Source organism: Neovison vison, chromosome 5 (assembly GCF_020171115.1).
Source record: "Neovison vison isolate M4711 chromosome 5, ASM_NN_V1, whole genome shotgun sequence".
Classification (NCBI taxonomy): Eukaryota; Metazoa; Chordata; class Mammalia; order Carnivora; family Mustelidae; genus Neogale; species Neogale vison.
Window position 1 is genome coordinate 97,189,282 of NC_058095.1, and position 15,855 is coordinate 97,205,136.

The 15,855-nt window shown below is 41.6% G+C and overlaps 1 protein-coding gene across 3 annotated transcripts in view; it reads right to left on the reverse strand.

The window, feature by feature from the left end:
- STARD13 (StAR related lipid transfer domain containing 13) overlaps positions 1-15,855 on the reverse strand; it is a 182,983-nt gene that overhangs the window by 67,139 nt on the left and 99,989 nt on the right. Inside the window, exon 1 of one of the 3 annotated variants that reach the window (XM_044249577.1) lies at positions 14,351-14,466. The exons of the other annotated variants lie outside the window; for them this stretch is intronic. Within the exon in view, the coding sequence (XP_044105512.1) occupies positions 14,351-14,414 (64 nt within the window). The 5' untranslated portion in view covers positions 14,415-14,466. Of the gene's footprint in view, positions 1-14,350; positions 14,467-15,855 lie in introns of those variants that run through there. 3 annotated transcript variants of the gene reach the window in all.

Genomic DNA, 15,855 nt, shown 5'->3' on the forward strand with positions numbered 1-15,855 from the left:
CCACTTCTTCAGATAATAAAACCTCTTTATGTTCAAAGCCTCTGCTATATAGGTTAGATAGGGTTGACACTCCTGGTCACCCCAACCACATTCCTTGACCCTATCACTACCACCCAAATGGGCATGACCTACTCCTCAAGAACACCTGGTTCCCCTTAGTTCAGGGAGATCAAGGAGCCTTGGGATCTTGGTCAACCGTTGTTTAGAGGCTGAAATTCACTAGTTGCAGGGGGAGATAGCCAGCTGTTCAGTTTCTGCACAAAAACCAAGCGAACCTTTTCACTCAGTAAATCCAGAAGATGGTTTGGTGCTAGGCATGCCCTTCTGTCACAAAACCGTGACTGCTTGAGGGAAAGTCACTCACTTTGCCTCAGTTGCCTTTCCTACATGTTTAGAACATGATGTGGTTTCTGTTGAGAGGCAGATGTGTAGAGGGAGGCTGTCTCCCTGGGTGCCTCAGGAACTGCACATCAATGGGCATGGGAACAAAGTCATTGTAGAAATTCACTACAGCCTGTACACTGGTTTTCAAGAGTATTATATTATTTCTTAATCATACATGCTCAGTATTGAAAACTTATTAAAAAAAACCACAAAACCACAATGAAAGAAACAAGTCAACTCTTTCCCATTACCAACACATAATACGTGTTACTTATCAAAATGGTAATCGTTGTGATATCTTTCGTTGACTACCTTCTTCACATAATAATACATTGTGAATATTTCCCCATATAATGATATTGTTGGTAAAACTGGGAAATTTACTTTGTTTTGAGAAGGATGCTTATTTTTTAAATACACGGTTTTTGAATACTGCCAGTTGTTCATCACAGCTGGGAGGTTATAAAATCAAGGTAGCCAAGAGAAAACAGTTCAATAGGACTTCACCAACACAGGCTGATTGTGGAAAAGGCTGGAAGTCTATGTGAGTTAAGAGATTTACAAGCTGTTTCTTTAAAGAAATATCATGTAGTGATGTTTGGAAAGTCAGGTGGATAAGGTTCTGGAAAGCTCCAGTCAAGTAAGGGGATATTTTGAGCGCAGCAAACTTGCTGCTCAGGTTGGCAGGCCTCCTCTCATGTTACAATCTCATTGAATTTTTAAGCTGGTGTTTCTTGAGTGCTTGGGAACGGCATGTTCTCCCAGCTAAGCATTTTAAGTACATTTTTTGGTTTCCATTATCCTCGGCACAGCAAATACTTTTTCCGTAGCTAACTCAAAGGAATACTAATCTTTTTAAGTGACCAAAAATTCAAATTAGGGCCAAATTAAACTTTATTATTATCAGAAAGTTAGCTGGCCAGAAGGAACCTGGTCTACTGTGAAAAGTTTATGAAATCATTATATAAAGGCATATGTATTTATGTCGTTCTTGCAAATCTCCTCAAATTTCAATGGTCACACTGGCTCCAATTTAGGTAGGTCTTCTTTCTTAAATGTTCATTAAAATACTCAAGAGAAGAGGGGAAAAAAGACATCATGGGTCTCCATGTGATTTAGAAGAGTAGGTGCTTTGTTTTTTTCATTTAAACTGGCTAACTGGTGGGCACCCTGTTTCTGAATTATGGGTGACTCAACCACCACAAGATGTCTACAGTGGATACAATTAACACTATTAAAGTATATCAAAGGTATTAACATTTCAACACACCCATGGTTGTTGGCTTAGGATAATTTATACGGCTGAGTTAGCTTCATTATTAGTGTACTACTTTAGACCAATGACTCTTTTGTCTTCAGATGGAATTTCTCAAGTGAAGTCTCTATTTATTGAAGGTATATTTAGTTGGCCATACAATAGGCTAGTTTTGTTAAAACCAATGCCAGCGCATCCATCCCAACTACACATAGACATGAATGATGCAATAATTAACATTATACAGAACTAGACACTATAGCCTTCCTTCTCCAAGAGCGCTTTATAACCCCAATCACAGGTGTGGGATGAAACCTCAAGTTTTGTAGTAATAGGAGACTGATTTACAGTCTGCATCATGGCAACAGGATATTTCTTCTTTATACTCTTTGAGTTATTATAACAAGTTTATTGTGATGTGCAAAAGGCCTGAATAAGTCTTAAATGCTTACCAAGTATAGTTTTTTTTCTAATATGCATAACCTTTTTTTCCCATTATATTCTAAATTACTAGTAGAACTAAAATACAGGTTATTTAGAATAATTTTAAGATTATTGACTATTGAATATTCAAATCAGTGAACCAACTGATAAACACCCATTTTATCTCCCCCATAATGTAAGGAACTTTTTTAAAGGCAGTTTTTCCTTAATGCATAGCAAAGTATCTTGCTGTCAGCTAATAGAGAACGAAAGAACAAAATCTGGAAGATATATAGATCTGTGAGTTGTACTCAGTTAAGGTGGGGACTCATGGCCATGTTTACGTATACTATTTTCCTAAAAACAAGGATCACATGCATGTTGAGACATACTACCCCATCACTAATTCTTAACCCTAGCCTTATTTCTCGGGCCTTGAATGATCTTCTGCAAGCTGGATTCGTACAAATCTAGTCACTTAAAAATAATTTCTATCAGAGTGAAAGAAGATCAAGCAAATTCAACACCTGAGTGGTAGGTCTATTCCTAGTCACTCAAGGGTTGTTTTAGTCACTCTTTTTCAGCTTTGTTAGGGCAATCATATATATATATATGTAATTTATTATTAATCTGTTACTAATTTATTTAACTATTAAATTTATAATGAAAACATACATATACGTACATGTGCGCTCGCGTGCACACACACACACACACACACACACACATTTCCTTATACACTCACAATGATTCCCTGCTCTTTTCAGTTGTGACAGAACCTATAGTTCTCCTCCAACTGGAAAGGAAATACTTCTCATCCCACTGATGTCTGGCTTTGCCATATGACCCACTCGTGCCAATGAAATGTGAGCAGAAACAATATATGCTGGTTTCAAGCAAAATTCTTCAAGAGTCATTACCATCTAGAGTTCTTCCAGTTTTCCTACTCTTTTTCCCTGTACCATGAGGCCAATGTATCTCAGACAGAACTTGTTCCTTCAGCCTTGGTCCTGGAATGATGACACAGGGAACAAAGCCAGAACAGTCCAGTTGTGGACATGTAATATCAGCAAGAAATAAACTTCTACTGTTTTATGCCACTACAACTTGGGAGACAGCTTGTTACAGTGACATAATCTAGCATAAACGAATTTAATGCAGGGCTAGATTAGTCATTCTAGAGAGAAAGAATATGGACCTTTATTTCAACTTGAAGCTGTTGCTGGATATCTGTTAGTGTGCCCTAGAAATGAACATAATCAGTCTCAGTAATCATTTCTGCTTGGAATTCTGCTTCCCTGCCTATGGTGCAAGGCCTCTATGAATTAAAAAGATGTAGGGGCACCTGGATGGCTCAGTGTGTTAAGGGTCTGCCTTCAGCTCAGGTCATGATCCTGGAGTCCTGGGACCAAGCCCCCATGGTGGGCTTCCTGCTCGGCAGGGAATCTGCTTCTCTCTCCTGTCCTACCCCACCACTTGTTCTCTCTCTCTCTTTCAAATAAATAAAACCTTTTTAAAAAAGGTAAACAATCCTTTCATGATCCTCTGTCACATGCAGCCACATATGTGAGTGTGTGAGTGCACACACATCCACAGTTGTTCTCTCTCTCACACACACACAACAGAAAATCAAAAGTTCAGTTGCAACTGAACAAGGAAAGTCCTCAGGAATATAAATACTATTCCTTATGCCCGTATTCTTAAAAGTATAAAAGAAAAGAACAAAACTTTACAATCCCAGCCCGCTCCATCTCAAAGAAAAAGAAAGCGGAAAGTGTATGCTCTGCCAGCCAAATAGTTTCTGACCAGATTGTTTTGACTCAAGTTTTCCATGAGGCAGAGTAGCTCTTCATTCTCTCCTTTCATTTTGTACAGATTGTTCCCAGCAGGCGCCTGTGGTCTTTCTCAGGGAGCCTGCATGCAGATGCGAGCATAGGACACCCCCAGCTTTTTGAAGTTGTGGAGCCACGGCCTGCCACAAAATCCCAAGAGATCCTTCATGGTGGAGGCAGTGAAGCAACTGAACTGCAAGGTAGGGGGACAGAACGTTGCTGCAGAAAATGAGAAAGAAGCTCATCACCCAGAGGCCTTGGCCAAAGTGTCGCCATATTGACCCGCCAAGATAATAAAGTTGAGTCGTCTTTCTTGGAACAAGGGAATGAGATTCTGGGGATGACTTTTTCTCTCTGTCTTGGCTTCTTCAGCTTCTCTAGGAAAGGTGAAGAAGAGGAGTCCCTGGGAACTGGAGTTGGTTCTCAGGAGCAGAAGCTCTAACTTCCTCCAGGTCAGCCAAACTGGCAGTCTCTGCGGGGTCCCTGCATATTCGCGGCCCTGATGATGAGCTCCTTCCTGGGGAGGAGCAACTGGTCTGGACAAGTCCCACCACTGCTAGGAAGTCAGGTTTCTTGGTTTTGGACAGGTATTCTCTTATCCCTATACTGCTTAAAGAGTTTTATTTGTTTATTTTTAATGTTAAAAAATACGTATGTCTTTAGGGACTCAAACCCCTTCTCTATTTTCAGACATATCTGAAAGTCTGTACTTGTAAAGGCTTATCTGCTATGTCACTTAGTCCAGCTTAGTCCAGCTCTTATAGCTCTGGGAACTTCAACGACACCAGAAGCTCTCATGACATCAAGGAAAATTCTACCGTGCAAGCATCAGAAGGGGCATGGAAACTGTCCTGATAAAATAACTCCAAGAACCCGACAGATTCTTTTCAAGTCTTTCACTCCTTATAGGGCTGGCAGAGCATTATATACTCACCAAAGCCACTGATTCCCGGTTCAAGGCTTTGTGCATTTAATTTCTCAGCAATCCTAATACTTGGATCAACTGAAACCAGAGTTTGCTTCATTTTGTCCCAAGAAAAGATGTGTACGACTCAAGTGTAATTTCATCATCTGACTATATTAGAAAACTTGAGAGTGTCTGTGTGTGTGTACTTTTTATTTTTAAATATTTACCAGAAGATAGTCACTGGGATAATATATTTACTGAGAAATTTTCAAAGTGTCCTTGCCAATTTTCTGGAATGTTTTCTGCTTGTCTGCAATGGCACTCATTTTGCAAATGATTTTCTAAACATAGATCACCTATCTCAGAAAATTAGGGCCAGACTTAAGAAATTATGTTTTTATTGGGTTTTCAGCTATGGATTCATTTTTTTTTTCCCCCTCCATGTTCTTCAAAGCCAAAGTGAGTGCTGAGCTCAGAGGTTTGCTCTTTAAGCATTGGAATTTTTATTTTGCGAATCATTAGTAGACACTGACATTATGTATCTCCTACAGAAAGCAATTTAAAGCAGGTGAGGTCATTGAAATAGCTTTCCTGATTTGGGAGGGAAGAGATTAAGATTCAGACTGAAGGGGTGGGAAACAACTTACATACTGGAGCTCTCCTCCTTCAGACACATTAATGACTGTCCAACCACGTGGTGTACTGATATTAAATTCAATTGAGGCATCCCGTAAATATACCACGAATGCAATCACATAGATTTAAAAAAAGTTACATAAAGTGTAAAGAGCTTTAAAGGTTTAAAACATAGTTAAAGTTTTTAAATCTTGAATGGTTTACTACGTATAGCAAATAACTTCTAATTTTAAAGAACACTGGGCCTTAATAATTTTGTCGCAAAACCTTAAACTTCAGATTTTAAGTTTAAGACACAGTAGGAAATGTCAGAAGAATGTGCCATGCAAACACATAAGCACTTCTAAATGAAGGTCGAGGTAGTTCTACCTTATAAAATATAAATACAACTTAATTACCTGACTAGCTCTGGGCATATAACAATTTTTATTAATTGTAGCCAATAATATGATCTTGACTAAGATGCTTGTGCAAATGTTCACTGAATTCAGGTATAAAAGGGTTATTTCCCTTCTGAACAAACTTGAATAGAGATTAGAGTGACCAAAAATCCCCTCTTAAATGAAATCTAACAGAAAAGTAGCAAAATCTAAACCCAAGATTTGAAACACCTGAAAGAAAAAAAAAAAAGGAAAAAAAGGAAAGGTCACCACAATTCTATCATCTAGGTATTAACATTTTGTTGGCAAATGGTCTCCTTCTTTTATTACAAAGATGTGCATGTACTAGGCTAAATATACTATATATGTTACACAATCTTTAAATAAAATTATAATGTGCATTTCCACTTGACAATGCCTTTTGAACCTCTTTCCAAGCCAACTGATTTCCTTTTCAATCATTCTAGATGGCTGAAAAACATTCCTCCTGCCATAACTTTAAAAAGCATCTTCTTGTATCAATTCAGATGTCATAATCGTGGGTTAAAAATAATAAATTCAGTTCTCTGGAGGCTTTTGCTCTAAAGAAAGAATTTTGCCAGAACGTGCATCCTGGTGAATGTATTTCAGGGAGTACTTGTGGGTTGACATTTCTCATGTTATTTTACATTCTGGATTAAGACCCATCTCATATGGTTTTGATTTATATTCTCAGCAGACTTCAAAAAGGAAATTCCAAGTGGAAGTTTATTCATACACCAGAACTATGTTTAAATGATGCTACAGGGATGTCTTAAACTAACACAAGTCAGGAAGTTCAAAGTTAAGGTTAGATCCTGGACCATGTTCCCACCTCTTCCTTCTTGGTATTTGGAGAGTGGAGATTTTATGGAACAGCTGTCCCACTTGTCTTTGACCTCCTGCATATGTATTTAGATAATTTCAAAGATGCATTTCAAAACTTTATGTCATAAACTGGTATTTTCAAAAGCGTGTTGCTGAAGTTTCGAGGTTACACTTATAAAACAAAACAAAACAAGACAGATATACTAGACCAAATAGAGAAAAACTCCCCAACTTGTTTTAATGACTAGATGAATATTTGGAGTCCACATGACTGCCCCAATCCTTTAAATAATCAAAAGCAAAATGTGACCCAAATTTCTAAAACCAGCAATTCTACCAAGAGTGCCTCTCTTTAGAACAAAACAGGTTTATTTTTGTGCAGGGTTAATGTTATTGTTTTAAAGGGGAGTTTAAAATGAAGATACGGGGTACCTGGGTGGCTCAGTTGGTTAAGCATCTGCTTTTGGCTCATGTCATAATCCAGGTCCTGGGATGGAGTCTCTGCTCAGAGGGGAGCCTGCTTCTTCCTCTCCCCCTCTACCCCCCCACTCTCGCTCCTGTGCACTCTCTCTCTCAAATTAATAAGATCTTTTAAAAAGATGAAGATATATTCTAATTTCATTTTGCTCTTAACCAATGGCATATCTATTAAATAAAAGCTCATTTCTTCTTCTGTTGAATATGTATACTTAGTTTTATGAACTAGCTTTTTAAAAAGAGCCTGTCGATTTGTTTAGAAAACATCCCTTTATTTGAGGGCACACACAGACTAACTGTTACAGAGCAGTAATATGGCATAAAGTTTTAGAGGCAAGGGCTGAGTTCAAATCCTACCTCTACCTCTGATTACCTTCATGGCCCTAGACAGGTTAACTTCAGCATGCTTCAGTTTCCTTATCCATAAAATGGGAATAAGCAGCAGTGCCTCCTTCAGAGCATTGTTCTAAGGGTAAAATGAGTTGTTAGCTGTGTTTGCTACTAGTACAGTGGAGGTGCTTATTGTTCCTTTCCTACAATAGAAAATAATGGTTCCAATGGCTTCAGATGCTCTCCACTCAGCTTTTTCATTCGGTCTTCAGAAGCAGAAGGCATTCGTGTTACTGATGTATTCGGTAGACATCTATGGGGTGCCCAGGATCTGAAAAGCTTGCGATTAGGCACTATAGGCAGGGTCTCGCTCGGAAGGTCTCTAAGCCAAAGCAGAGAAGACAAAGACACATCCAGGAATCACTAATCCCTGAAAAGCAAAAGCCTCCCAGAGCAGGACAAAGTCCTACAAGGCTCAGAGCAAGTGGGGGTCATTTTGGATAAAGTGACCCGGGCAAACTTAGCAGGTGAAATTAGATTTGAGGCAAAAGATGGTTGGCTTACTGGTTCTGCCCATGGCAATCCCTCTTCTGCCCACCGACTGCTTTTGAAGCTGGGATTCCTGTGAATTGGGGTCTTTCTGGATTAGAAGTTTATACTCCTTCATCTGTGTCTGCAGGGGGGCTTTGGGGCAAACACAGCCCTGTCCCCTGCATCCAGATCCTTCTTATGATAGGAATCTAACAGGCAATTCATTTTTTACATTCTGTGGAAGATTTTGTTCCACTCTTTCAGTTAAATAGTGCTGTATCCCAGGAAGCCATGTTCCACACAATATAAGACAAGAGGTAATGAGAGTCATAAATGAAATGTGACACTTTGAAAATAGAACTAAGGGCTTCCAGAGCCTGTTTCTTTTAGGATATCAACACCAGGTTGGGGAAGACAGCCTGGTGATTATAGTTTATGATGTGCTTACCAGTAGTAAGTAAAATGTTAGCAATAACTTGCTTGATATGGGAAGATCTCAAGGGCAAAGATGTGTTTAAACATACCAACTCCATCAGAACCTTGGGAAAGAAATCTGTATCAGATATGTAGGCTTCATTAAGGAAATGCCTTCAGAAGATTATTTTTCCATGTTATGAGAAAACAACTGAACAAATAAGTAAATTGTTAGCAAGGGATATGGGCTTTCTGTGGAGTAATGAGTGGGAAAAGTCGAGGGTTAAAGTGGATCCCAAGGTCATTGGCCTCCTGAGGTCAGGAGTCTCCGGGATAGGCTTCCTGTCAAGGTCATTCCCATTAGAAACATCCAAGGTGTCTATTCAGAGATTTGCTTCATGAGGAGGCAATCAGGAAAATAACTGAAATGCCGCTAAAATAGTTCAAATCATTTATATTTAAAAGCAAAGAAATATTTGGCCCTTATGCTTAAGTGATCATAACATTTCATGACTGCTCAAATTATACCTAATCATGAACAAAAAATTTAGAAAGCAGTCTTCTTTGAACTTTCGTTTTTCCAAATCAGGGAACAATTAGCACATATTAACACACACATACACACACACACACACACACACACACACACACACACACAGAGTTGACCCCTGACTGACCTGGGAGTTAGGGGAACCCACTCTGCAATAGTCGAAATTTTTGACTTCTCAAAAACTTGACTAATGGCCTGTAGTTGACCTGGAGTCTTACCAATAACAGAAACAGCTGATTAACACATATTTTGAATGTGTCATCTGTATTATATACTGTAATCCTACAATAAAATAAGCTAGGAAAGAGAAAATGTTATTAAGAAAATCACAAGGAAGATAGTTTTACAGTACTGTACCGTATTTATATTTAAAAATCCACACATAGGTGGATCTGCGCAGTTCAAGCTTATGTTATTCAAGGGTCAACTGTGTGTGTGTGTGTGTGTGTGTGTGTGTTTAATTGAGATGAAGTTTGTCTTGCCTAGACTAAGGGGTTCTTCACCTGGGGTTTTTAGATAGAACTCACAGGCATGGGAACTCCCTCGAAGGCAAATACTGTACAGGTGCTTTACTTGCTGAGATGACATAGCTTTCATTAGACTATTACTAAGGTGTTTACATTTACCCCAAGGAGAAAACTTTATGCGCCCGGTTTATAAAAGGGTCAGCTTTTTCCTGCCTTGTTTCCTGTGGGCAATCAATTTTTGATTTTGGCTCTTAGAGATAAATGATCTTTCTCTCGCTCTCTCCCGGGCCCCAAAACACACACAGGCACACAAATATATATCCAGGGACACAGACATTCTGTAAACATGTCGTAGGTAAAACTGCAAGTATCCTTAGATAAATATGCAGATTTTTGTATCTTTTGTCCAGAGCCTTGCCAATAAGTGTTGGCTGAAAGAGTGAATGGCTGTATGAAGAGGAAAATATTTATAGATTTTAATATTTATAGGCCAGTAAACACCCCAAATAATTTTTAGATATTCAGGCCCCTGCAAACTGCCCAGGCTATTGTAAACATTGGAACATATATTGTGGAAGTAACTTGCAAACCAGAAATCCCCATACGAAAATAAGGTAAGAGGCACCTGGGCGACTCAGCCGGTTAAGCATCCTAGTCTCGGTTTCAGTTCAGGTCATGATCTCAGGGTTGTGAGATCGAGCCCCGCGTGCTCCTGGTCAGCAGGGTCTCCTTGAGATTTCCCCTCCTCTCCTTCTACCCGTCCCTAACCCCGCATGCTCACAGCCTTCAGTGCGCGTTCATTCTCTCTCTCAGATAAATAAATAAATAAATAAATAAATAAATAAAAAATAAGGTAACATTATTCTTCTAGCTGTGATTCTGCCCCTAGGAGACCAGTCTCTAAGATACCCTTGGGCAGCAGTGTAGTGTCTCTGTAGCCTTTGATGGGGCCTGTGCTTTCTGAAGGGCAGGGTATTTGATGTTGTCCCATTCCTGACAGGAAGAGCCATTTCTGTTAGCTTGACCCCCTTTCCCCTCCCTCTGCATGGAATCTTTGGGAATCCCAAGGGCACAGATGACTGTAAGATTTGGTCTTGAAAAATTAACAGCAAGAAAAGATTTTCCTGTTTCTCTCCCAAAGGAATTCCTCTCCCTTTTTAAGATCATCAAATCTGACTGGTACACAGTCATACTCTGGAATAATCAGACACAACCACAGGAAATGAATATCATAGAACTTGCAAATGTTTTACCACTATCTTTAGTAAGAAATACACTTCATATAGTTGTTAACATGCACACACACATAGAGACTGAAACAAAGTTTCATAAAACTCTAGTTATACTCTAGTTAAACTCTAGTTAACTCTAGTTATATTTATTTAGAAAATGCCAACTGCCATTTTCTTTCCTGGTTTTTCTTCTATTAAAAATTTCTGGGTAAACCCACTAACTGACTTTCTGACTCCCCTTCACTTAAAGAACACGGTCTTGGATGACACTCTGTTCCTTCAGAAGCATGGGGTTAAATAAATGAATAAACTGAACACAGTTCTAAGACTCTGACACCCGGAAGTCTTCTTAGACTCCTCCCCCTCCCACACCCCCCACATTTTCACAACAAAATCTCAAGACCGCTGAATTTCTCTCTGAAATGTGTTTCTCAAACTCCTGTGCTCCCCCCACACATTCCCTCATCACACCCGTAGGACTTACTGCAACAGACCTCCTAAAGGATCTCCCCGCTTCAGTTCTTGCCTTCCGAATCTCTCTACAGCATAAGCCCATTCATTCCCCTTCAGACTCCTTAGTGCAGCCCTGTCACCCACAGAATAAACTAGCAGCCCACTCTCCCAGCACCGGGGCCCTCCCTCACGCACGGGGGGCTCGATCTCACAACCCTGAGGCTCATGGCCCACATTAGGCCCAGTTGTGAGGAAGTGCCTGGGGCTGGCTAGTCCCATGGTGTTGTTTCACTTCCCATGCTGTGCTGAGGCTGTTTCCTCCCTTCGTCTGTCATGTTCCTCCTAATTCTTGTTCTCCTGCCTTAATTGCATTTTCTTCTATCAGGATTCAGCTAGGACCTCACCTCCTGAATCCCAGGTTAGCCTGTTCTTCTCCGGACTTTCTTGGTCTCTTATGATTCTTACGAGATTAGCCTAAAATGTTCCTATTACATGTCTGTCTCCCCATGAGACCACAAGCCCTTCAACGGCAGAGGTAGCCTGATTCATCTCTGACATATGTAGAGTCTGGCAGAGCCCTGGGAACCCCGTGCTCGGGGCACACCCAATGGCAGAGAAGCCACGAGTGCTGCTTCTGTTCCATGGTTCTCCCGGGAGGCCATCTTTCACTGAACTTGTTCTGCATTAATCCCCAACCAGAATGGTCCGAGGCTCCTATTGATTCCCAGCACAGGACCTCCAGATTAGTGCTGGTCAGAGGTACCTGAGGCTAAGGTACCTGTGCCCCCTGAAAAGGCTCTCTTGCTTTCTTCTTCCAGGCTTGACTAAAGGAGGCCGAGGGGCACACACTGGGTTTTCATAGCTTTCTGTTCCACTCCATTTGAGAAGTCTGCGGCTATGATTCCTGGGGCAGAATGTGGGCTGAGTGCCAGCCCTAGTCTCAATCAGTAACAAATCAATGGCATGAAATCTCACACAGTTTAGAGGCATTCCAGATGTGGATTTGGAATAGTGCTAGGAAGTCAGATTTGGTCCAGAGTCACTTTGAATCTGGAAGACTCTGGGAAGCGGGGCGGGTAGTTCTGCTATTGAGCAAAAAGGGTTAGTTAGATCTTCTCACGAACAAATCTGAGTCCTCATTCAGTGTGGACCACTCAAATCTCCCTGGATATGCTCCAGAGGAAACCCAACTGCCGGAGGCCACCCCAATCACACCCTCAAAGGACTCAACCAGCTAGTCCTTGATGGCACCCCTGGGGAAGGGCGTCCGCTTTTAATCAGGGTAGATTAATGCCTCTCTTGAAGCATCAGCTGACTTTGATTCTCAGGAGCACAAGGAAAACATGTGACACACTGAGGTGACTTTCTCTGGGCACTAGATTTAGTTGGAGTCTGCTAGAAAACTCTTCCCTTTACTCTGCCTAAAGGTTCTCTTTCCTTGAAGGTGTAGTTTGTCCGGCACCTCCTCCAAGAAGCCTTCCCTGAACATTTCTTAACACTTATGGTCTCCACCGCTCCACGATTTCCTGCCATCCTTAAATGTTATTTGACTTGACAGATGTAACCATGACTTCCATCTATTTACAGACCCACAGTCTCATCAGAGTGCATTTGTAAATAGCAGGGGCTCAATATAGGTTTGTCATGGTTGTAGCTGTTTTGGCTACTGTTAATAATTAACATAAAAATAAACCTGTATAGGAGCTGCTGCTGCTGATTGATAGAACACCTTCATTTCTAGAGCTAGGAGAGTAGACAGACCTGGCGGGAAGCAATGAATGTTTTTTAACGGATGAAGAGAAGGCAGGAACAGAGAAGGAAAGGGAGACAGCAAGCTGAGACCAAAAGCTTTTCAGTGTGGCCGTGGAGAGCCACATGGAGAGGATGGGCTTACTGGAGGGGTCTCTGAGCAAACAGGGTTGCATTTTAAAGTCTCAGTTTCCCATCTGCGAAGTGTGCACAAGTTCCTCCATACTCTTCAGAGCAGCTGGAAGGCTGTTAACAGAAACTCCCCAACAAGGAAGGCAATTTGGTTTACCGCAGCAATCCTCGTCCCTGGCACGGGGCTTCAGACTCATGTTGTGTTTACATTTGCTGAACAAAACGAAGTCTGTGAATTGACGAGGAGCAGGCACTTAAAAATTGGAGCTGTTATTATTGACTAAAAGGAGTACTTTTCACGTTTTTTCCACTGAGGCACTCCAGTGGCAGAAGAAAATAAAGCAGATACCCCCAGATTTATTTGACATTTCCGCCCGCAGAGAGGAAGAACATAACATGCCCATGCTTGTTTTAAAACAATAAAACCTTCACTCATATTTTAAGAAAACTGATGCCCCAAGATGAAGGACCACCCTCTGGCTTCTCATTCCGCTGTACATTCGGCCAGGCTGGTTGGGGTGGGGGGTGGGGGGGCTCGGGTGTACATTTACAAGAGAAATTTCACTTTTAGAGAGGTGATTTGTTACTACTGTTTACCAACAATCCCCCTGAACACTAGAGAATGTAAGGTTCAGGCAATCCCAAGCGCACTCAAGCTATAGGGATGTGAAGTCAGACCCCGAATCTGACTGGAACACACGGGGGGGGGGGGTGCTCAGGCCGTGCAGAGCGGACTGTCGTCCACGTTTAAGATCACAGGAAAGAGGCAGAGTCTCTGCTCAGTGACATAAAGCACCGGCTTAGAAACAAAAAGACCTCCTCAAATATAGTTCCATAATATAGCAGAAGATGTCAGGTTCTGATGACAATTTGTGCATTTTATTCAGGAGTGCACCCAACGTCCTACAAAGGTAGCCTGAGAGATGGAATCCAGACTTCAACCCTTATCTAAAAATCCGGCATGGCTCTCAGATGGCTCCAGAGTAAAATCCCAACATCTGGGGACAGCATACAGTTGCGGAGTGCCTCCGGGGTCTCCAGCCGTCTGTGTCTCCACTGGCAACAGTGACCCGGACATCAGCGGTACTGAACACCTCGCGGTCCCTAAAACCACCACCTCACCCCGCTCCCAACTGCTGCTGTCTTTAGGTACTCTGTGTTTGGCCTGACTTTCTCCCCCTCATCAGATTAGCGAATTCTTCTTCCCCCTCTGTCTCTGTAATTCTCGGCTCTAGTTTTACCTTCTGTGCAGAGTCCTTCCTGCAAAGACCTCCCGCTCTTGGCCCCCACATGAGAAAGGCTCACCGCATCACACTTTTGTACCCTCTCTGGGCTTCCCACCCAGCACTTACCGGGCACTGGGATTTTTGCTTTACCCTGCTCTCCTGTTGCCCTCCGCCGGCATTGTCTTCGCATATCCCGCCAGCACCAACCAAGGGACTTGGTGAATGTTTGCGTGGCAAACTGAGGAAGCTTCCAGTACAGAGGCTCAGAGAACTTCAGAGCAAGGATTAAAGAATAGTCCTTTCTCATGCTTCCGGCCACTGACAGTGGAGAAGAACCTCACTGCTCCCCAGTGACCTGTGAGGCATCAGCAAGGATTCCAAACCTCCACACTTCCTTTGCTCATTGTTTTCATTCGCATTAAAAAGGAACACCATGGATTTGCATCACCGACTCAAAATAAAGTCACGGGGAGAAAGGATTCGGTTTGAAACAGAAAGAGCCACACATCCTTCTAATGTATCAAACCCCTAAATGCAACTGAAATGTCAGGTGGTGTCCGTCCTACTCGTTCATATTATCAACAGGGTCTTTTAGCAGCAAACAGAAAGAACTCTATTCACAGCTCAAGAGTTCCCTTAGGATTCCAATGGTTAATCGTTTATTTGAAAATTCCAAATCTTTCCTTACATGCCCTTTAAGAAGATAAATACTGTTTTGAAATATTCCGCAGTTGACTACAAATAGCAAAGACGATATTTCTAAAGGACTTCTCCTTCTTGGGGCAAAGAGTATCCTCATAGCGCCGCATAGATACTAATGAACCACGTTCACAACCTTGCTCAAATTTTACTCCTGTCTTCTGTGTCCTGTGTGGTTTCTATTTATAGTCTAAACAGTATATTATTTAGCTAGCCCGCAACCTCACATATTTCCTAACACAATAATGGTATCATCATATTTAGAGTATTTGAAATTAATAATCCCCAAAGAGCGGAAAAAAATACATACACCTTCGGTTTACTGAATTCTAGTTTTCAAAATTCTTTTTGGCATAAGGGTTCCTATTAGCAAAACCCAGATCATACCAAATTGCCCATAAACTGCCAGAAGCCTCCTCTCTGAAATTCTGCCTCAGGGATTTACAACCATTCTCCTTAGGCATCATATTGATAACTCTTTGTTCCCAATCATGCTGTGAAAATAGATGGGGAAGAATTCACAGCAGAGCTTTGAGATGCTTGTCTGGGAAAGAGGGGGAGTATCACTCTTGCTGATGTCATGGTCATTTCTGAAATTCCAGCCCTGGCCACTCTCCCATCTAGGCTAATTTTTGAATCTGGAATTCTCTCTCCCAGCCTTCCCTCACTACCCACTCACCTGACCCCTGGGGGAACCATGAGTCACTTCCTGTCCTTTAAGCTTGTGGCTAAACTTCCCCTTCTGAGCCTTGGTCTGGGGGTGGGGGGTGTGATCAGGGCACTGGGAGGAAGGGTGTTGCCTGGAAGGCTGCCAGACAGAAGGAAGACAAGGGTCCCACTCTGTCCATATACTAGAGTAAGATGCTGAGGACTGCTAACTCTTGATTTTTTTTTTTTTTTTAAGAAGACAACTATTAGCATATTGACCTGAC